We start from the raw sequence: 23328 nt of genomic DNA on the forward strand, positions 1-23328 counted from the left end.
CAATGATAGCTAAAAATTTATTTTGCTAGCTACAAATTACAGCCTTAGCCCTTCATCATGTTTAGATATGCTTTCAAAGGACACTGCATTTATACATTTAATACTTGTATAATCATGTATTGGCCAAGATGTGCTGGGACTAAGTTTTTGTACATTTTCAAGATGTGTGCACAACTAATGACCCACAGTTGTATACATATTTTCACAGCTGCAGAATGTCATGTAAAAATACAATCATATGCTATCATTGAAGCCATCACATAAGACTTCCCAAGCATAAAAGACATGACAATGACTTGGGAATTCTAAAAATGCATATTTAATTAAGTTTAATGTAGAAATAATTCTCACTGAAATACATGCATAAGATATATAGGAAGGATGGTTGAATGAATCTCCTAGACGACACAAGACACAGTAGCTAATATGCAGCCAATGTGTGTCATTAAACAGCTTTTTAGTAATTCAAAGGATAAGAAAATTCAGCCTTACTTTATGTAACAATTAATAAAACTCCTCACAGAATTAAACTAACACTGTATGGTGTATAATAACTCAGGACTAGTGTGACAAATAGTTCAGCTAATGGCAGAATACAGAAGCTGCATGAATAAAGGATGTAATGATAGGTAGCTCCTAACAGATATTCATTGCTTACATGTGCTCTTTCTTACCTTCAAATATTCGTAAAACTTCTTGTCTAATATATTTTTTCATTTCTTCAAATGAAATATTCTCTGTCTGCGGAGAAAGTTATTGCGGTTATTTGCATAACTGAAACAAGAGTAAAGCATGAAACACAATATATTTTTGTATCTCAGATGGCATGGCGTTATCCGTAAAAGATAGCACTATATCAAGCCTATGTCTAGGAGGTTTTTTTATTAAACCTATTCAGTAAGATATTTTCTCTCAATGAACTTATGTGACTCTACACTAGGTATGTCTTCTTCTAAGATGAGACCCTGACCCTGGCATGTAAGAGCAGTCAGCAAATTGATTCTTATATGAGTGTATTTAGATGGCCCTCTCTATGATAGGATTCTGAAAGTTAACCTCACATCATTAAGGCTTCAAAGCTCTTCTGACATTTACAAGTTATTTTTCCTTTCAAGGTAGTAGTTAAGGTGGAGGGCTGACTGGCAGGGGGTCATGTCACGGTCTCATTCCCATAACTTTGAAACAGAGCAAAGGCACTTAAATGAGACTTCTTATTGGTTGTAAAAAAAAAATGGCCATCCTGACTACAGTATCTGGAGTGTCTATACCTGTATTTAACTGTTTTTCATTTTGATCTTTTTTTTACATTTCTTTTTCTTAGGCTGGGTGGCACTCTTTATTGTTTGTCTTTCTTCATCTTTGGTCTGTTTCAACTACTCAGTATCCTTGCTATTAGTTGCTTCTGTATAGCATCAAACCATTTGATTGCTGACTTTGATCCATGACAATGATTTTATTTCTTAAAGGGTCTGTCCACTTAATATTTAACTAATCACAATCCAATAATTAAAACAAATCTTTACCAAGTTCTTTTTAATTGGAAGAGGATAGTGGACAGATCTGGTAACATGTTCCTGACATTTTAAGAACAGGCACTCTGCACAGTCTGTAATAAAGACTGCAATAATAACACTAATAAGTCCAGTATGAAACTTGTAATATATAAGGAAGTGCCACAAAGTTATGTCCTTGGCAAAAATGGAAACTAGGGTACGGGAACGAAAAGCCTTGGGATTCCAGATCTGTTCTTATTAGTACTAATTTATGGTTGGTATTAATAAGAACAAATTTGGAATACTACGGCTCTTCATTCACACAGTGCAGTCCACCTAAACATGGCAGCTTCCATTTTTGCCATTATGCATTTGGAAGAACCATTTCCTCCAGCCAAGGAGCAGGAACAGCTTCTTTCCACGGTTTTATAGCTGTTGTGTCTGCACACGACACCTGGAAGTGAGCGTTACTGTCGTTTATACTTATCCTTTAACAGACAGTATTGCCCTAGTTTGTGTGTGCCTTTGTTCTTCCCCAACGCTTTTCAAAATCATGTCCTTAACATATATATCAAAATAAATATAATGTGGCCAACCCCTTTAACATTAGGCCCAGTCTAATATCTCTGTAAAACAATAAGCCAGATTCATAATTTGCAGCTTTTTAATGTCCCTTTTTTTGTCTCTTCAAAATGTTACATGCTGTCCAATCATTTTGCGCAAAGTTGAAAATGCTTACTTATCACCAGTCTTTAATCTTTTTTCAACTCTGCAAAAAGTCGCATGTTTTTCGTAAAATTGGGTCAAAATATCAGATGCAAATACAATAATGAATTCCGGCCTTATAGCTAACAACTTTTAAGTACTGTATTTTTTGGATTATAACATGCAGTTATAATGCAGATGTACCTTACCGGCCATGGTGGAGCAGGGTTCCAGGGTCGCTGCTGGAGGAAGATTTAGTGGAGCGTTGCTGCAGGTTGCAGGCTGGGACGAGCAGGTGTTCGGATGTGCGGCATGCCACTGCGGGTGTCCTCGGTGCTGCGGGTGTCTCCGGTGCTGCGGGGCTCTGCCGACATTTTGTCGACATATGCGGTGAACTCTGGGAAAATGGGTGTGAGGGAGGCACATTCGCAGATGGAGATCTCGTCACCAAAACTCGGGAGATGAGATCTCAGTGCTAAGATACCTGCAGCACCGGAGACACCCGCAGCAGCGTGCAGCACATCCGAACCCCCCCATCCCAGCCTGAGGCCTGCAGCAATGCTCCAATCTTGACTACTCCAGCAGCGACCCTGGGACCCCACTTCACCACAGCCACCACCCCTGGTGAGCAATAAGATGCATGGATTATAAGAAGCACCACCATTTTAATAAATCTGGAGCATCTTATAATCCGCAAAATACAGTAAATATTTTAGAATTGTCAATCGCAAGACAGGCAATAGGATTACTCATGCCTTTAAATTTAGTTGGCGTTTTGTGGTAATCCTTGCAAACGCTACTCTCTTGTTTGTTATACTTTAAAAAACATCAATGCCCAAAACAATGTAATGTTCAGTAAGTACAATGTAGCCGAGACCCCGGGGAATTTCCAATGCTGGGGGGTGCTACAACCTTATTTCTCAGCACCGTTAAAAAGCAGCGCTGAGGAATAAGTACTCTTAACTGCCGCCGTTAAAAGGTATATCGGCGATCATTAAGGGGTTAATCCAACTGAGAATCTGTGGTCAGACTTGAAGATTGCCATTCACCAAACAAAACCATCTAACTTGAAGGAGCTGGAGCAATTTTGCCTTGAGAAATAGGCAAAAATCCCAATGGAAAGATGTGGAAAGCTTACTGTATATAGACTTAGCCAAAGTGAGTTGCAGATATAATTGATGCAAAAGGAGGCTCTACAAAATACTGAATTTAGGAGGGTGAACAGTTGTGCATATTGAAGTCTTCAGTTACTTTTTCCTACTTTTTTGCTTCACAATACAAAGAAAACCAAATATTCACAGTTGTAGGCATGTTCTTCACATGAACTGATTCAAACCTTAAAAAAGCTATGAAATTCCAGGTTGTGAAGTACCAAAACACAAAAAATGCCAAGAGGGTGAATACTTTTGCAAGCCACTGTATGAATATTATGACATTACATCTATTGACTATCATTGTGGTAACAACCTGTGACTTACTAGGACCATAATGCAACCATGGCAAAAAAATCCACCTTGTTTTTTTGCAGATCGTTCATGTGTGTTGCCATAGAATTCAATGAAAACTGAGTTTGTCTTCTGACTCGCATGTGACCTGTCTGTGATTTCAATGACAACTAGATGGCAGCTCTAAATTGTCGCTTAACAGAAAGTTGCAGACATTGTTTTGGTTGTGTGACTTTTCTGAGGCTTTCTGTCATGCAACTATTGTCGCCATCACCGGCACCAAGCTCCAGAGGCACATGTCCCACAACCACTATGATCTGTCAATTTGAGGTACTTATACAGATATCTACAGTTCATGGAAATAAACCTGTGGAATAATCTGCTGAAATTCAAATTTGGTAAATTCAGTTGAGTTCGTTGGAGAAATTCAATTTGCATTTCATTTATTCGATGCAAAGTGAATGTGCGCTATGATGCTGTGTGATCCCTCCTGATTCCAAAGCATAATACATGTGGGATTAATAATAATTATACTAATCACTTTCACTGGCTCAGTGCTGTCCCTCTGAGCCCCCAAGAGCTATGGTAGATGTGTGAAGGAATGAGCTGGGGGCTGTACGGAAGAACAAGCAGCCTACAGCCTGCAATGATCCTCGGTCTACTGAACCACAGCATGACGTGCTCTACCCTCTCCTACTGTATCCTCACCCATCCCTGTAGACTGTGAGCCCTCGCGAGCAGGGTCCCCTCTCCTTATGTACTTGTGTGTCCCTTGTCTTACACATGTTTACTATACTTGTCTCTATTTCCCCTTTTCACATGTAAAGCGCGATGGAATAAATGGCGCTATATAAATGCATAATAATAATAACAAGCTAGAGCCAGTGCAAGTTGAGTATACTTTTTTAACTAATTTCCAGCCCCAAAACAGAATCCAGCTTCCATTTTACTAGATTCAAATAAATCGAATTGCAAAAAATTCTGATTTTGGCAAATCTATTTTTTTTTCCGAAATTTAAAGAAAATTCCCCTTACTTTGAATAGATTGGTTCATTGCTTCTGTGAAATGTTGAACACATGTTACACAAAGATGAAACTTTTCTTATAAATTGTGGGTTATCTGGTATTATGCTTGGCATAATGAATATTAAACGATGGTAGCAATGTATGTTTGTTTAATGCTCTAATGAGAGGTTTGTGATACTAAGGCCACGTTCACACGTTCAGTATTTGGTTAGTATCTTACATCAGTGTGTGTAAGCCAAAACCAGGACAGGAAAAGTATAATAGAAACCCGTCACCACTTCTGTATTTATCACCCACTCCTGGTTTAAGCTTACAAATACTGAGGTAAAATACTGACCAAATACTGAATGTGTTCATGTGGTCTTGTACACAGGATCGTCATCTAACATGTAGAAATTGTAGATACTATAATATCTAAGTGTTTGTTTCATTCTAATTGTGCAATTCAATTTAAATATCGTCAACAAGCTGGAATGATGATGTGCAACTAATTTATACATAGTGGGCATATTGGTCACAGTATGTTCACATATGGTTTCTTCACATCTCTGTTTTTGGCATTAATATAATTGTACTTTAACCATCGGTATTTTTTCATATTATTTGTACATATACATATACATATATATATATATATATATATATATATATGAACAAAAAAAGAGAGGGGCCCTTTGCAGTCTATTAATTCATTATAGAGCCAACTAGTTTATATGAATGAGTATATATATATATATGTATATATATTGTGATAAAACACTCTGGGATCGCCTTTGCTGGGGTCAAAGGTCACGTGCATTCAGCATGAAACTCAGGCGCACAGCCGGGGTCTGGGTATAACTGACACTGGGTCAGGTTTATTAAAGGTGAAAGCAATGCATAAAGAAAAAAAAACATAAAACAAATCCTTGCCTGTCCGGCACTAACTAAACAAAGTACAACCTAACTACCAACTGGCGGGCTTCTCCAGTCCAGCCAAACCACAGTTGCAGTGGGCACTGCTTTCACTCACGTGTGTCTCTCACACAGACAGGCTCTCTGTGTTCCCAGGCTGAGACACTCACACAACCACCTGGCATCCTTTTATATCCGCCCTCCCATTATTCATTAGTAACCAGGTGAGATACTGATCAGACTAGGCCACATAGGAAAGGTATCTGGGCGAGATATATATCTGCCCTCATCCACTATTCCCACATGATTCTCACAATATATATATGTATATATACTGCTCAAAAAAATAAAGGGAACACATCCTAGTACATTGTGTTGGTTAAGTGTTTACTTTATTTTTTTGAGCTATATATATATATCCAACTCACTGGTGGTCAACCCCATAATATTGTAGGTATCTAGTCTATGCAATTGAAGACTTTTGAAAGCAATAATAAATATATATAAAAAAATCTAACATTATTTTAGACTAACCAATATTCCAGGTGGTCCAGGTAGTCCAGGATGTCCATCTTTGCCTGGTTGCCCAGGGTAACCTCTGTCTCCAGGTGCTCCATGTGGTCCAGAAGGTCCCATATCTCCCTTTTCTCCCGGTGAACCTGTTTTCCCTCTGGGACCTTGATCTCCAGGTATACCTGGATCACCCTTGAAATAAATAGTATTTATATTGTGATCATAAAATAGCTAAAACAAAAATCAGTTAAAACAGTACATTTTTTACTTGAGTAAATTATAAAAATTTTGGAATTGAGTTGATTCTCTTGATGAGTTCTCCTCTGCTCAGGATCTCCTGTGACAGCATTATGCACCACTTTGTTATCCCTGTCTTTATTTTTGCATCCATTGTTCCACTGATTACAATATAAACATTTCTGAATGGAAAAACTGAAGTCACTCCATTGAGTTTCATGCGTACATTACAAGTAACTCAATGCTGTAAGTTGCATCTGTTGTTTGCTTCTCCTTCTTTGTTTGTGGTTTGGTGTGACATATTAGGTGTGAACATGGCCTTCTAAACTTTCAAAGAAAACATTCAATCTATAAAAAGATGTTGCTATAAGAACAGCCTAGTAAAATGACCTAAGAAACATTCCAAGTGGCATTTTCCAGCTGCTATAAATGATTAATCACTTGTATGTATCTCATTGTAATTCAATGCAACCCTAAAACTACACAATAAAAGTACGTACTGTGTGGGTAAAATATGGAGCTGTTTAGAATCAGCCACTTAAAGCTGTAAGCCTGAAAATGTTATTTATCTTATGGCAGAAGTTGAACTGCAGAATGAACAGTGCTTCTTTATAATTAGCTGTGGGAACCACTGCTTTCCAGGATATTTACAGGACTTGTGTTGCTACTGGCAAGTCTTACTGGATTTTCAAAGATGATATCTGCACTCAGCTAATAGGTCGGTTCAGGAGTATTCCCTTATGATACTGCAGCATCTTTATTGACCAACAGGATCTATATTATTGGGTAAATATTTATTTTTCCAAGCGCTAGAAACTCTCAAACCAAATGTTGCTTTCATTATTTCATGTAATAGGAATAGACATACTGTAGTTACTAGTTTAACACACAATTAATAATCCGAAGTCTCGTTCTACATCACAGAAGGAAGGTGCATTTCTCCAGGGTCCATGTACATCATGACTATGATAGAAGTAAGCAAAAACAACAAAACTCATTAAATATGAAAGTGGAAATATAATTGTGTCTCTCATGAGTGTAATAAAGACTGAAATCCATACAGCACATCAGGAACTCACAAGAGTATATATAGTAAGTCATTAAAACGTGTATATTTCAAGATTATAAAATTATGATTATAGGGCCATCAAAGAAGCTTGATCTTGAGTAGCTGAGTATCGAATCCATAGAGAAATAGAATATCCCATCTTCAGATATGTAAAATTCAATGTGCACTAAACCTATGAAAGAAAAACACCTTTAACCGGTTGTTCAATGTTAGTTAGTCTGTCTCCAGAATTTTTTAGTATGTTCCTGAAGCAAACACATCCTGTAGCAGAGCACACAGAGGATAATTTACTTCTGACCTTTCCATTCTCAGGTGGCAATTGATGGGATACAATTTCTTATTGATTTCAAGATATTACTTTGCTGTCACTGAATTGAAAACCCTTTTTTAAACAGGACGGTGAAAATCAATGGATAGTAAGCTACCAATACTCTCGGTTGAGATGTGGATAGTATTGTCATGGTTCACTGGGGTTGCAGGTTAGGTGGTTTAAGAGTTAATGTGGAGGGCTTCTCTTTGGGATCTGGGGAGGGTTTTTATAGCCTCATGGTGGAGCGATTCTCTGTCGTTTATACTCTGAGCTGAGAGTGCCTGACCATGTTCTGCCTGTGCTTCATGCCTATCCCTGTATGTCTGCTTGGTTTTTGATTCGGTCCCGTCCCTGGTAAAGTCTTCCGTCTTCTGATTCTGTACCTCTACGCCCTCTCTGTGCATGATCTTTTGGCTACGTCTGGATCTCCTGTTTGATTGTCCCTGCTGTACCTCGCCGCCTGCTCTGTACATGACTTTAGGCTACGTCCTGACCTCTCTTTGTCCCTGCTGTACTTCACCGCCTGTCCTGTGTATGACTATATTGCTTTGTTGACCGGGCTACTGTCTCTTTCCCTTCATCGCTGCATTGCCTGTGTTGCTGTCAGCTCCCAGAGGGGCTTGGCTGTAGCTCCGCCCCTCTCCCTGACACGCTGTCACATGACCGCAGGTCCTGTGGGTATTGAGTGATTTCACAACACCTCTGCTCCCCGCAGGTCCCGGTTCCTGGTTACTTATACCCACGCTAGACACCGGACATTCGACCCCTTGTTGCTGCGGGTAAGAGTCCTCTATATTTCCCTGTCTGTATCCCTGTAGCCAGGTTAGTGGTTATCACAAGTCCACACCTGACAAGTATGGCACAGAGTTTAGGCCATGCTCTGTGAGCTCCTGGAATGCATATTGATATATTGATATATTGAAGAAAACTTGAGACTTATGCAGCTGCTAATGTGTTTAGTTTACAAAACATTTCCAAGACTAGATACAACTATATCAGATAGGCGATAGATGGAATAGCTGCCATATTTCCATAAAAATAAGACCTACCCTGAAAATAAGCTCAAGTATGGTTATTCAGCATTCCAAAAATAAGAATCTAAGGGTGCGCAGTCACCAGAAATGCGTTGATAACGCAAGCAACCTTTGTACTATGCTGGCATTTTACCTCGTCTGTACCATATGAATTGAAGCGAATAAAAGAATAGTTTATTTTCACAACATCGTGGAGCTGGACAATCCCTTCTTTTCTGCATTCCAAAAATAAGCCCTAGATGCAGCTACTGATGTCCATGCCATGTCCATGTCCATGCAGCTACTGATATACATGTAAAAATTTGAATAGAATACAGCAGTAACCTTCATCAAGGAAAGCAGACACCCCCAAAAGAATCACACTCACACTCAAAGGACTCCATATTATGGAAATAAGGGTTGAGCTGTCATACAGAGATTAGGTAGTACCACTGGCATCACTCTGCTACCAAGTCCGAGGGTTGTGGCTGCTTCCGGTCAACAGTGGGAGCCAAGTGCAGTAGAAAGCAGCTAAAACTAAAAAAAACTGACAGTGACGCAGATATGCGTATGAAAGCCCCTCCATCACCAGCACTTGCCAATGCTTATTGTTTTGGGACCAAGGTGATCTGGTGAATGTTGTCCTTTTGGGGTGTCTGCTTTCTTTTTGGGGTCTAACATGCCATAGTAATGGGGTAGGTCACATATGCATAAATCTGAACAGATAGAAGACCCCCAAACAGCTTTAAAAAGGAAGAATACCTTTATTGAATTATACAGAACAAAATCTTTAAAAACTTTTAAAAAACACACATAGGGGAGGATTATGGAAAACCATGAAAAGACAGTACTCTGGATGAGAGATAACAATCCATAGATATAGTCCGGCTATATTTTCTTGATCATACATAGGCAAATTCAGATACACGATAGAGGGTTTTTAGCCCTAGATTAAAGGTTTAAAACCAACAATTTCTACTAATGAAAATTACTTTTAAAATAAACAAAATTAAATATACTACATACTGGTTATCTGGAGATATAGAATAGTCACAGATATTCATGTAGAATATGGGACTCAGTGCAAGAGAAATCCTGACATCATCTATGATGGTGGGGACCATAAAACTGCATGAGGTGTCTGATGTATCAGAAATGTTAAATCTATATAAACAGGTCTATATAGCAAACCCTAGTTGCTAGAAATAGGAGGATTAAGGTGCTCAGTGCTGTGTACTCTCGATATCCAAATCATAGAAAATCATAGAATCGTAGAGTTGGAAGGGACCTCCTGGGCCATCAGGTCCAACCCACTGCTCAAAGCAGGATTTGTTAAATCATCCCAGACAGATGTCTGCCCAGCCTCTGTTTGAAGACTTCCATTGAAGGAGAACTCACCACTTCTCGTGGCAGCCTGTTCCACTCATTGATCACTCTAACTGTCAAAAAGTTTTTTCTAATATCTAATCTGTGTCTCCTCCCATTCAGTTTCATCCCATTGCTTCTAGTCATAACATTATTTTTTATTTTTTTTATTATTTTTACATCCTATCTTTTACTACTGATGCCGCATAGGCAGCCTCAATAGTAAAAAGTTGGTCCCACTCGTCAAACACTATGTTTGACGAGTGTGACCAACCTGTCAATCAGTTCTCCAAGCGATGCTACAGATCGCTTGGAAAACGCTAGTATTCTGCAAGCTAATTCCGCTTGCAGAACGCTAGTTTTTCCGTGGGAAAATTTCAGGAATTTAAAATGCGATTTTCCCGTGGAATGGAATCCGGAATTCTCGCGGTAATTTCCGCGAGAGTTCCGCTACGTGTGCACATAGCCTGAGCATTGCAATGGATTTCTGGGGAAAGTCTGGGTTCGGCATTTAGCACTGGACACTAACTGTCTGGTACGAATGCCCAACTTTTAAGTTTGGGTTCTCTCATCTCTAAATATGACCTAACAGCATAGGAATTTTAAATCTGTGTTCCCATTTAGCACAAATGCTGTGTATTTTGTGTGAAAAATACGCTGCACTTAATAGCTCAAGCAAAGTTGATGCAATTTCAAGAAAACTCATACCCAATTTCCACTTATAAATTATAGGACAGCACATTTTTGTGTGTTTTTTATCAATAGACTTCTATGGGAAGCGTAAAAAATGCATATAACATTCCATTATTTTTAAATGTGGTGTTGTAGCATTTATGCTCTAAAAATGTACTGTATTTTTCGTATTATAAAATGCTCTGGATTATCAGACACACCCCAAATTTTGAGGATAAAAATAGGAATTTTTTTTTAATAAAATGGTGGCGTTTCTTGTAATCCATGCATCTTATTGATACAGGGGGTGGTGGCTGTGGTGAAGCGGGGTCTCATAGTCGCTGCTGAAGGAGGCATGAGTGGGGTGATGCTGCAGGCCACAGGGTGGGATGAGGGGGGGTCCGATGTGCAGTGCACTGCTGCTGGTGTCTCGTGCTGCGGGTGTCCCTGGTAGTGCTGCTGGTGTGCTCGGCACTGCTGCCTGGGGAGTCCGCCACCACTGCTGTCCGGGGTGTCCGGCGCCGCTCCCTGGGGTGTCCATCATCGCTGCCCGGGGTGTCTGCCACAATGCCACTGCCCAGGGTGTCCATCACTGCGGTGGCTCTACTGACATTTCTTGAATGGCTAGAGCCCCCCGCTGTTCAGTGGTTTCCTCTTGTGCAGTGGACTCTGGGAAAATGGTCAACAGGGGTCGGCGCATGTGCAAATAGAGATCTTGGCATCAAGATCTAAGGAGATGAGATTTCAGGGCTGAGATCTCATCTCCTGAGATCTTGGTGCCGAGATCTCCATCTGTGCATGCGCCGCCACTGGCGGCCATTTTCCCGAAGTCCACCGCACAGGAGGAAAATATGGAACTGCGAGGGGCTCTGGTCTTCTACAAAATGTTGGCAGAACACCCCACAGTAGCGGACACCCTGGGCAGCGGCAGCGGGCAGCAGCGGCGGCAGGCACCCCCTCATCCCAGCAATGGTACTGGTAAGGTGTATACTAGGGTGACCGGATCTCATATGGGGGGGAAAAAATGTCAGAATCTTGTTCGTCTGGACCCCACAAAACGATTCCTCTTTCCAGATATTGAGAGAGCCAAAATTTGAGCTCGATCAAACGACGTTAACCCGTGCCGCTCGTCGCTCAAAGTTTGAAAAAATCCAAATTGAGGTATTTTAAGATTTAGGTATTTTGCACAGTCTGTTAGACTATAGAGAATGTGACAACAACATTGCAGAAATAGCCCTGACCAAATTTTCGAACCATTTGTGGTATTTGAATGCAGAGTTGGTGGGATTATCATTTTTTGATCCCACCATTACAGACAATGAAAAGTTGTTAATGGCTAATAAATTGCTCAGTAGCACAGATGAACCATCAGAGCACGCTAACCTACATGAGTTGATAATTTTACATAGTTATCTAATCTATTCTAGAGCTTTTGTTAAAGTAGTTTTTGAAACGTCAGAATATAATTCTCGGCATTTGCTTACAACTTGCAGGACATATTGCTTTTGTTCTTCATCTTTTGTCAGAAGGTCGTTAAAGTCAGTTACTTCCTACCTCTTTTAATTTTTCTTTCCTAACTTTTGGATTTACAACCCTAGCGTGCTCTGATGGTTCATCTGTGCTACTGAGCAATTTATTAGCCATTAACAACTTTTCATTGTCTGTAATGGTGGGATCAAAAAACAATAATCCCACCAACTCTGCATTCAAATACCACAAATGGTTCGAAAATTTGGTCAGGGCTATTTCTGCAATGTTGTTGTCACATTCTTTATAGTCTAACAGACTATGCAAAATACCTAAATCTTAAAATACCTCAATTTGGATTTTTTCAAACTTTGAGCGACGAGCGGCACGGGTTAACGTCGTTTGATCGAGCTCAAATTTTGGCTCTCTCAATATCTGGAAAGGGGAATCGTTTTGTGGGGTCCAGACGGACAAAATTCCGACATCGATTTTTTGCGGTCATCCTAGTGTATACGCATTATAAGACGCACCCACATTTCCCCCCCAAATTTGGGGGAAAAAAAGTGCATCTTATAATGCTTAAAATATGGTATGCAAAAAAAGTATACTAAACAAAATAATATTCGTCTTATTTTGCTACATTTTTGATGTAGCAAAATAAGACAAAACAATAAAAACGGAGATTACTACAGCATATTTTACTCGAGGACACCTAAAGAAAGCATGCAAAAAAGTAGAGTAAAAAAATGCACTTTTTCCACATGTGGGAACAAGGTGTAAGACAGGAATTGCAGTGACTTTATTTATATTTTTGTGCATTTTCTATATTTAGCATTCCTACTAATTAAAGGGGTTTTCTCTGGTTGTATCATCAGGAGTGCACTGCTCCTAACCACAGACTTCTGCTTTGCCGGGGGCAATGCAGTCATGAAGATTGACAGTTTGGACCAATGGTATGATCACGTCGCTGGTGCAAACTGTGCACTCTCCGAAGGCTGCTACGATAGGCAGCTTTGCCTCTGTAGCATTGGATAGTAAATAAGGAAGGTAGTAGAACCTGGTATATAGGACATGTGGGGAATTCTAATCAAAATATCCAGTGTAATATTATATAATTAACCACCAGCATGCACATCCAAGGACTATGTATGACCAGTTGCAAAGACAAGTATAAACAAAGGGGGGGGAGGACAAATCCAAGAACACAATTAAAGGTCAAATATAAAAAATTGCTTTATTAGCGTGGAAGGCAAGGTACAAATAGAGTGTACTATAAAAGCATAAAAACATAATCAGCGAAAATGGACACTGATACCCTGTTGGCCAAAACTACCCATAATAGTACAATGGAGTATATAATAAGCATATATCTAAAGGCAGGTTTATAATTAATATATATGATACCATTAATGTACCAGTATGATCAAACTAGATAGCACCATATCCAGGCAGAGTAAGAAGTGCAAATTTGAATAAACACACAATGCATAATACCTGAACTGGAAGGTAGATAGAGGCCGCAGGGTACCCTTGTCCGCATATATCTAACCTGCCTTTAGATATATGCTTATTATATACTCCATTGTACTATTATGGGTAGTTTTGGCCAACAGGGTATCAGTGTCCATTTTCGCTGATTATGTTTTTATGCTTTTATAGTACACTCTACAGTATTTGTACCTTGCCTTACACGCTAATAAAGCAATTTTTTATATTTGACCTTTAGTTGTGTTCTTGGATTTGTCCTCCCCCCCTTTGTTCTCTGTAGCATTGGAGTAGCTCTGGGGGACAGATGGTGGTGAGATACAGCCATCCTGAGAGCTGCAAGAGCAGGCTGGAAAGTTTAAGGCCTGCTCATGCCATATGATCCTTACCTACGCAACAAGCTAAGCAGTATAAAAGTAAAACTCCCTCCATTCTTGACAATGAAGAGGATTTTTAATAAGGTTAAATTGCAAAGTTGCTTTTTTTCACAAGCACCTGGTAGTCTTATGCATTCATGAACTTGAGACAACTCATTTAGTCATAGTCTAGGTATAAACATTAAATGTAAGTTAGAGCATTTTTCTCAATTATTGAAGTTGACTTATTAGGTTCATTTACCAGGCCAACTATTCTTTGAACCTGCTATTCTAAATACAAGATTTCACGGTGCCCTGTGCACTATTAGGCCTTTTAATCGCTACATTTTTACTGGACAGTAATGCAGAATTTGCAAAACACAACCTTCTTTGCTATAGGCTAAAGTTGCACCTCACAGGTTCCTGCTCTGCCTACTCATTCTCATTAGCTATTCCTTAGACAAGTCACTGTAAATATTAAGAAGACTCTTCTTGATGAAGAAACCTTACCGTTGCAAAACTTTATACTCAGATCTTCCAGTTGGCCCCCAAAATATTTTACTTTAACCTTAATCTTTCACTGTTTCTTTCTATTTTTTTAATACTTACTATACTTACTGGTTCAAGGAAGGGAGTTACAAAATCCCTTCAAGGAGCATAAAAATGAGGTGGTACACTGTGCACAACATTTAACATTATAGAAAATAATATTTTACTTCCAGTGTCACAGCTGTTACACAGCCCATATAGGAAAATAAAAGTAAACACATGTAAATACACAAGGCTATGATGATTAATGGAAACTTGGCAGAATGGATGGCAGATTGCTGATTACATCATTACCATCCTAATTTTATAAACAACAGGACTTAATGTAAAATATTTTCCTTTACATATAGATAAATACATTGTATTAAAAAAAGTCATTGCAGTTTCAACCATTTCATCTCTCTGCAAACTAGAATTCTGGATTTCCACAATTTCTAGAGAAGCTTGGGTAAATCTCATGTGGCCAAAGTTGTGACTGACTTTTAGAAAAATTCCTTAGGCACAACGTTGTACATTCTGGAAATGAAATATAACCCACAAGAGAATCAAGCGTTCTTCTGATACTGTAATTTATTTTATTATCTGTTGAGGTCTCATGCTTTAACCCCTTGATCCCGAAGCCTGTTTTCACCTTCCTGACCAGACCAATTTTTACAATTCTGACCACTGCCGCTTTATGAGGTTATAACTCTGGAATGCTTCACTGGATCCCGCTGATTCTGAGATTGTTTTCTCGTGACATATTGTAATTTGTGATAGTGGTAAAATTTCTTTGATATGACTTGTGTTTATTTGTTAAAAAAAATGGAAATTTGGTGAAAATTTTGAAAATTTTGCAGTTTTCAAAGTTTTAATTTTTATGCCCTTAAATCAGAGAGTCAAATCACACAAAATAGTTAATAAATAACATTTCCCAAATGTCTACTTTACATCAGTACAATTTTGGAAACATACTTTTTTGTTAGGAAGTTATAAGGGTTAAAAGTTGACCAGCGATTTCTCATTATTACTCCAAAATTTGCAAAACCATTTTTTTATGGACCACATCACATTTGAAGTGACATTGAGGGGCCTATGTGACAGAAAATACCCAAAAATGACACCATTCTAAAAACTGCACCCCTCAAGGTACTCAAAACCACATTTAAGAAGTTTATTAACCCTTCAGGTGCTTCACAAGAATTTTTGGAATGTGGAAGGAACAAATAAACATTTACTTTTTTTTCACAAAAATTTTCCTTTTTCCTAATTTTTTTTTTACTTTTGCAACGGTAACAGGAGAAAATGGACCATACATTTTGTTGTGCAATTTCTCCTGAGCATGCTGATACCCCATATCTGGGGGAAATATACTGTGACACCATTTTGGAAACTAGATCCCTTATTGAACTTATCTAGATGTGTATTGAGCACCTTGAACCCACAGGTGCTTCACAGAAGTTTTTAACGTTAAGCCATGGAAATAAAAAAAATCAAATTTTTCCCAGATAAATCTTTTTTAGCTCCAAATTTTGCATTTTTATAAGGGTAACAAGAGAAATTGCTCCATAAAATTTGTTGAGCAATTTCTCCTGAGTGTGCAGATACCCAATATGTGGAGGAAAACAAATGTTTGGGCGCACGGCAGGGCTTGGAAGGGAAGGAGCGCCATTTGACTTTTTGAATGTAAAATATGCTGGCATAATTAGCAGCTGCCATTCCGCATTTGGAGAGTCCCTGATGTGCTTAAACAGTGGAAACCACCCTCAAGTGACCCCATTTTGGAAATAATAACCCTTTAGAAATTTATCCACAGATATAGTGATGATTTTGACTCCATGGGTGTCTTCCAGAAACAGTAGTAGTTGCTGAGTGAAAGTTGTGAACTGCCGTTCTAGTGACCAGTATGTTGTAGCGACCAGTACTTTATTCCCAGCTCATGCTTCTGGAGATACACACCTGTAAATTAGGCGGGTTCTCATCACTGCAGAAATGCCAAACATGTGGGCACTAAATGTTGTTTAGGCACACTGGAGCTCAGAAGGGAGGGGCATTTGGATTTCAAAGCGGAGAATTTGCTGAATTTCTTTTGGCAGGTGAGAAACCACTTTGCTTTTCCAGAGCCTTTGTTCTACCAGTAATGTGAACCCCCTATATTTCCATTCACAGATGACAGATCAGAATGGGGACTTGCTTTTTTGTGGATTGAGTTGAAGCTTTTATTGGGAACATTCTGCATAATGTTTGGGATCACCTTTATCTGGCGCTGTATGCTGATCACTTACTTTGGGGTTTCCATATAAATCTCTGAGTGACATGACAGATGAAACCCCCAAGGGATCCATTCACTATAATGAGGCAGAAGATTTACTCTGGACTCCATCTGGCCTCTGTTCAGAGGTGTCCTTTTCAGAAGTGCACAAAACTGTGCAATCCAAAAAACATGGGCACTGCCAATCACGGGTTATATGGTGTCCACAGTGACTCCATCTGCCTCATTATAGGGAATTTTCCATTGGGGGTTCTGCCTAAATCACGTATTTCACAGATTTACTGTACATGGAAACCCCGGTGTAAGTGGTCAGCACAGAGCGCAGGATAAATGTGCGCCAAGCCTTACTGCGATCTTTGGGAGGCAGAATAAAAAAATGAACAGCCTGTGAAGAATTGGTTTTATTTTTTTTTTTATGCCGGCGCCTCATTGGCGACTTTATTCTTTGGGTCGGTGCGATTACAGCGATACCAGATTTATACCCTTTTTTATGTTTGACAGCTGTCACACACTAATAGACGCTTTTATTGCAAAAACTAGTTTTTGCATCACCATATTTGACAGCTATAATTTTTTAATATTTCAGTCGACAGAGTCATGTGATGGCTTGCTGTAATGTCACGTGTGACTGGATACACCGCCTCCAGCAGGGCGAATTTAAACAGAGTTAATGGAAACACCGGGGAAACCGTTACAATGGATGGCCCTGCAATAGGGAACGGGGAAGTGGAGACCTCCTGCACTCCCCTGAGTCAGTGTCCCTACACTCCTGACAATCCCTAGGCAGGTTCCGCACCTGGTGACGATCTGGATACCTCAAACCCCTAACTCGCCCTGCACCTATCCCTTTCTAGTGAACTGGATGGTGCAGAAACTAATCCCACCACTGCACTAATACACGCACAAGGAGAGTCACAAACAGGGAAAAACACCACTTAGCTTTCCTCTATTGCTATTGCTCCCAGCAACAGAGTACAACACCAAAGTTCAGCTTCACCCCTGAAGCTCGACACCTGAATTCAGCTTCTGCCTGAAGCTATTACACCAGAGCTCTCCTGAGCTGCCAGGAACGCCTCTCTGTAGTTCCTTCCTTCACCAGACTTGGTTGGAAATGAGCAATGTCACCAACAGTGAGACCACCTGCAACCCTTTATAGGTAGGATCCAGGGAATCACACCTGCTTCATAATCACGTGCAATAACACTAGCAGCCACCGGGGGCAACTAAACTAAAGTAACCAGAGTGTAATGACCCTAACGGCCACTGGGGGCAAAACTAGAACTGAAACAACCACAGTGTAATGACCCTAATGGCCACCGGGGGCAAAACTAACTTTAACAAACAGCTTAAAGGAAAAAAAAGGTTACTTGTGCAAAATCTCTTATAATCCAACCTGGATCATGACAGTACCCTCCCTCAATAAGGGGCCCCTGCACCCTCAAGACCGCTCTTCACCAAAAATAACCACCTACAGTGGGGATGCCCAGATCCAGAGTTTACCCCAACAACTACCTGAACTTCAGGTTTATGACAAACGAGCACCGCTGGTATTGGCAACGTATATTCCGGAGGCACCACCCATCTCCAAAGCGCCGATCTGGGGAACGAGTGGTATATGAGCAAGTTTGTGGGTATCTCCAGCTGGTAAATCTCCGGGCCAATGATGGCCGACACCAAATATGTCCCAATCACCTGAGAATTCCAGACCCCCGCAACACACTTCCACTGGATGTTTTTGGTGGCCTACCATACATGCTCGTTCACACACAGGTCCGGACCTGAATGTTTATTGCCACACATTCATTTGTCACAATACGGTGAACTCTTTCTGGAACTGACAACAGAGGCGTCCCCCTGTGTCACCACACTCACACCCCCGCAATTCACCAAGGGAAACACCACCCTCCAACCCCTCCTACTACGAGGTCTGCGCCTCTCAGGGTTGGCCAATGGTGAGGGTTGAGACTTGCCCCTTCTCTCCAGCAGCACCTCTGCTGCCCCCACTGGAGAGGAAGGGGACAAATGTAGAGAGACGGCAGAGACAGTAGCCCCTAGGCAGCAGCCCTCACACGACTGCTCCCAGCTGACTACTTCCCTACTCCGCCAATCTAAGACCGGGTTGTGTTTTTTAGACCAAGGGGGGCCAACAACGATAGGTGCTGGATTTCCCTCCAAAGCGTAGTATGACTGGGACTCATCATGATGTCCACTATGCAGCACAATGTCTTCTATGACTTGGTTTAACCCCCTGGCTCAGTGGGACAGAGTCAATGGCTTGGACCCTTATGGGTTTGTCTGGTGTCTCACACCTCAGACCATGAGTCTGGACAAACTGAGCATCCAGCAGACTGACTTCTGCTCCACTGTTAACAAGCACCGGTATGCCCTCAGGTACCTCGCCATCCACCACCTCTGCTGATATAGTACCTTCTGAGGGCGAGGAGGAAATATACACTCCCAGGTCATCTTCCTCCACATGACCAGGGGGACACGGCTTCTCTGATATTACCGAAGTTTCGGCGTGAGTGCCAAGGACTAAATCATTAGTCTGCTCACTACAGGGATGTACCCCTTCACCTTGGGGAACACCAGGCAGCACCATGGGGACACCAACTCCTCCCACCTGCCTGGGTACGTCCGCCTGTATAAGCAAGTCCTGCTCCCCAGCAGGGACTCCAAGGCGCATCTTCACCAAAGCTGCAAATGGACCTTCTAGTTGAGGTAGAGGGTAGGCCTCAGACCCATAATTCTGCTGCAGGTGCTGCTTAAACACATCATTCAGCTCCTCACTCATCTCAATGAGGATAGCAGTAACTGGTCACCGGTCTGAACTTAGCCCATGGCTCACCAGAGAAAAATGTTAGGGCTGGTGATAATGTAATGTCACGTGTGACTGGATACACTGCCTTCAGCAAGGCGAATTTCTATAACACCCGTGAACCTGGATACACTGCCTCCAGCAGGGCGAATTTAGACAGAGCTAAGGGAAACACCGGGGAAACCGTTACAATGGAGGGCCCTGCAATAGGGAATGGGGAAGTGGAGACCTCCTGCACTCCCCTGAGTCAGTGTCCCTACACTCCTGACAATCCCTAGGCAGGTTCCGCACCTGGCGACGAGCTGGATACCTCAAACCCCTAACTCGCCCTGCACCTATCCCTTTCTAGTGAACTGGATGGTGCAGAAACTAATCCCACCACTGCACTAATACACACACAAGGAGAGTCACAAACAGGGAAAAACACCACTTAGCTTTGCTCTGTTGCTATTGCTCCCAGCAACAGAGTACAACACCAAAGTTCAGCTTCACCCCTGAAGCTCGACACCTGAATTCAGCTTCCGCCTGAAGCTATTACACCAGAGCTCCCCTGAGCTGCCAGGAACTCCTCTCTGTAGTTCCTTCCTTCACCAGACTTGGTTGGAAATGAGCAATATTGGGACAATGGGACAGAGTCAATGGCTTGGACCCTTATGGGTTTGTCTGGCGTGAGTGAGACCACCTACAACTCCTTTATAGGTAGGAGCCAGGGAATCACACCTGCTTCATAATCACGTGCAATAACACTAGCGGCCACCGGGGGCAACAAAACCAAAGTAACCAGAGTGTAATGACCCTAACGGCCACCGGGGGCAAAAATAGAGCTGAAACAACCACAGTGTAATTACCCTAATCGCCACCGGGGGCAAAACTAACTTTAAGCAAACAGCTTAAAGGAAAAAAAAAGGTTACTTGTGCAAAATCTGTCATAATCCAACCTGGATCATGAAACTTGCTTTTTGTGGGACTAGCTGACGTTTTTATTGGTACCATATTTGGGCATATCACATTTTTTGATTTCTTTCTATTCCGATTTTCGGGGGACAGAATGATCAAAAACCAGCAATTCAGGAATTGCTTTTTGTTTCTTTTTTTATACCATTCCGTGTGTGGTAAAATTGGCTAAATATTTTTTCCAATAAATACATTTATTTATGTAAATACAAAGAAAACAATAAAAGTGCATATACAGTATTTGGTATCGCTGCATGCGTAACAACCCGCTCTGTAAAACTATACCACTAGTTAACCACTTTAGTGAACACTGTAAAATAATAAATAAAAAACGAGGCAAAAAATGCTTTATCATCATACCGCCGAAACAAAAAGTGCCATAAATCATGATCAAAAAGACGGATGTAAATAAAAATGTTACTGCTGAAAACGTCATCTTGCCCCACAAAAAACAAGCCACCAAACAGCTCCATCAGCTGAAAAATAAAAAAGATGAGAGAGGCCTGTAATTGACATCATAGGTAGACCACAACTATGAGAGTCAAAATGAGAAAACAAATCCATAAAATCACCTTGTCCGATTTGGCAAGATTTATTTTGCAAATTATGGTGGAAAATAAGTATTTGGTCACCTAAAAACATGCAAGATTACTGGCTCTCACAGACCTGTAACTTCTTCTTTAAGAGGCTCCTCTGTCCTCCACACATTACCTGTAGTGATGGCACCTGTTTGAACTTGTTAACAGTATAAAAGACACCTGTTCACAACCTCAAACAGTCACACTCAATACTCCACTATGGTGAAGACCAAAGAGCTGTTGAAGGACACCAGAAACAAAATTGTAGCTCTGCACCAGGCTGGGAAGACGGAATCTGCAATAGGCAAGCAGCTTGGTGTGATGAAATCCACTATGGGAGCATTAATAAGAAAATGGAAGACATACAAAACCACTGATAATCTCCATTGTTCTGGTGCTCCATGCAAGATCTCACCTCGTGGGGTGAAAATGATCACTAGAACGGTGAGCAAAAATCGCAGAACCACACGGCCGAACCTAGTGAATGACCTGCATAGAGCTGGGACCCCCATAACAAAGGCTACCATTAATAAAGCACTACACTGCCAGGAACTCAGTTTCTGCAGTGCCAGGAGTGTCCTCCTGCTTAAGTCAGTACATCCGGGCCCGTCTGAAGTTTGCTAGAGAGCATTTGGATTATCCAGAAGAGTATTGGGAGAATGCCATATGGTCTGATGAAATGAAAGTAGAACTGTTTGGTAGAAAGAAAACTTGTTGTGTTTGGAGGAGACAAAATGCTGAGTTGCATCCAAAGAACACCATAACTACTGTGAAGCATGGAGATGGCAACATCATGCTTTGGGGCTGCTTCTCTGCAAAGGGACCAATACAACTGATACGTGTACATAAAAGAATGAATGGGGCCATGTATTGTGAGATTTTGAGTGCAAACCTCCTTCCATCAGCAAGGGCATTGAAGATGAAACGTGGATGGGTCTTTCAGCATAATAATGATCCCAAGCACACGGCCAGGGCAACAAAGGAGTGGCTTCGTAAGAAGCATATGAAGGTCCTCGAGTGGCCTAGCCAGTCTCCTGATCTTAATCCCATAGAAAACTTTTGGAGGGATCTGAAAGTCCGTGTTGGCCAGTGACAGGCCCAAAACATCCCTGCTCTAGAGTAGATATGCATGGAGGAATGAGCCAACATACCACCAACAGTGTGTGCCAACCTTGTGAAGACTTACAGAAAATGTTTGACCTGTCATTGCCAACAAAGGATATACACTGCATGCAGAATTATTAGGCAAGTTGTATTTGAGAGGATTCTTTTTATTATTGAACAACAACTATGTTCTCAATCAACCCAAAAGACTCATAAATATCAAAGCTTAATATTTTTGGAAGTTGGAGTGTTTTTTTTTTAGATTTGGCTATCTTAGGAGGATATCTGTTTTTTCAGGTAACTATTACTGTGCAGAATTATTAGGCAACTTAATAAAAGCCAAATATATACCCATCTCACTTGTTTATTTTCACCAGGTAAACCAATATAACAACACAAAATTTAGAAATAAACATTTCTGACATTCAAAAACAAAAAAGAAATCAGTGACCAATATAGCCACCTTTCTTTACGATGACACTCAAAAGCCTTCCATTCATACATTCTGTCAGTTGCTTGATCTGTTTACGATCAACATTGCGTGCAGCAGCCACCACAGCCTCCCTGACACTGTTCCCAGAGATGTAATGTTTTCACTCCCTGTAGATCTCACATTTTATGAGGGACCACAGGTCCTCTATGGGGTTCAGATCAGGTGAACAAGGGGGCCATGTCATTATTTTTTCTTCTTTTAGACCTTTACTGGGCAGACACGCTGTGGAGTATTTGGATGCATGTGATGGAGCATTGTCTTGCATGAAAATCATCTTTTTCTTGAACGATACCGACTTCTTCCTGTACCACTGCTTGAAGAAGGTGTTTTCCAGAAACTGGCAGTAGGTCTGGGAGTTGAGCTTCACTCCATTCTCAACCTGAAAAGGTCCCACAAGTTCATCTTTGATGATACCAGCCCATACCAGTACCCCACCTCCACCTTGCTGGTGTCTGAGTCGGAGTGGAGCTCTCTGCCCTTTACTGATCCAGCCTCGGGCCAATCCATCTGGCCCATCAAGAGTCACTCTCA

The 23328-nt window shown here is 40.9% G+C and overlaps 1 protein-coding gene across 1 annotated transcript in view; it reads right to left on the reverse strand.

Moving 5' to 3' along the window:
• Positions 1 to 234: 234 nt before the first annotated feature.
• Positions 235 to 23328, reverse strand: part of COL19A1 (collagen type XIX alpha 1 chain) — a 1445738-nt gene continuing 1422644 nt past the window's right edge. The window contains exons 48-50 of the mRNA XM_073569423.1: positions 6098 to 6268; positions 675 to 741; positions 235 to 305 (exon numbers count right to left, since the gene is read on the reverse strand). Of these exons, the coding sequence (XP_073425524.1) occupies positions 235 to 305; positions 675 to 741; positions 6098 to 6268 (309 nt within the window). The remainder of the gene's footprint in view (positions 306 to 674; positions 742 to 6097; positions 6269 to 23328) is intronic.

Source organism: Dendrobates tinctorius, unplaced genomic scaffold (genome assembly GCF_039654945.1).
Source record: "Dendrobates tinctorius isolate UK_male_01 unplaced genomic scaffold, ASM3965494v1 ptg000024l, whole genome shotgun sequence".
In the NCBI taxonomy this organism is placed as follows: domain Eukaryota; kingdom Metazoa; phylum Chordata; class Amphibia; order Anura; family Dendrobatidae; genus Dendrobates; species Dendrobates tinctorius.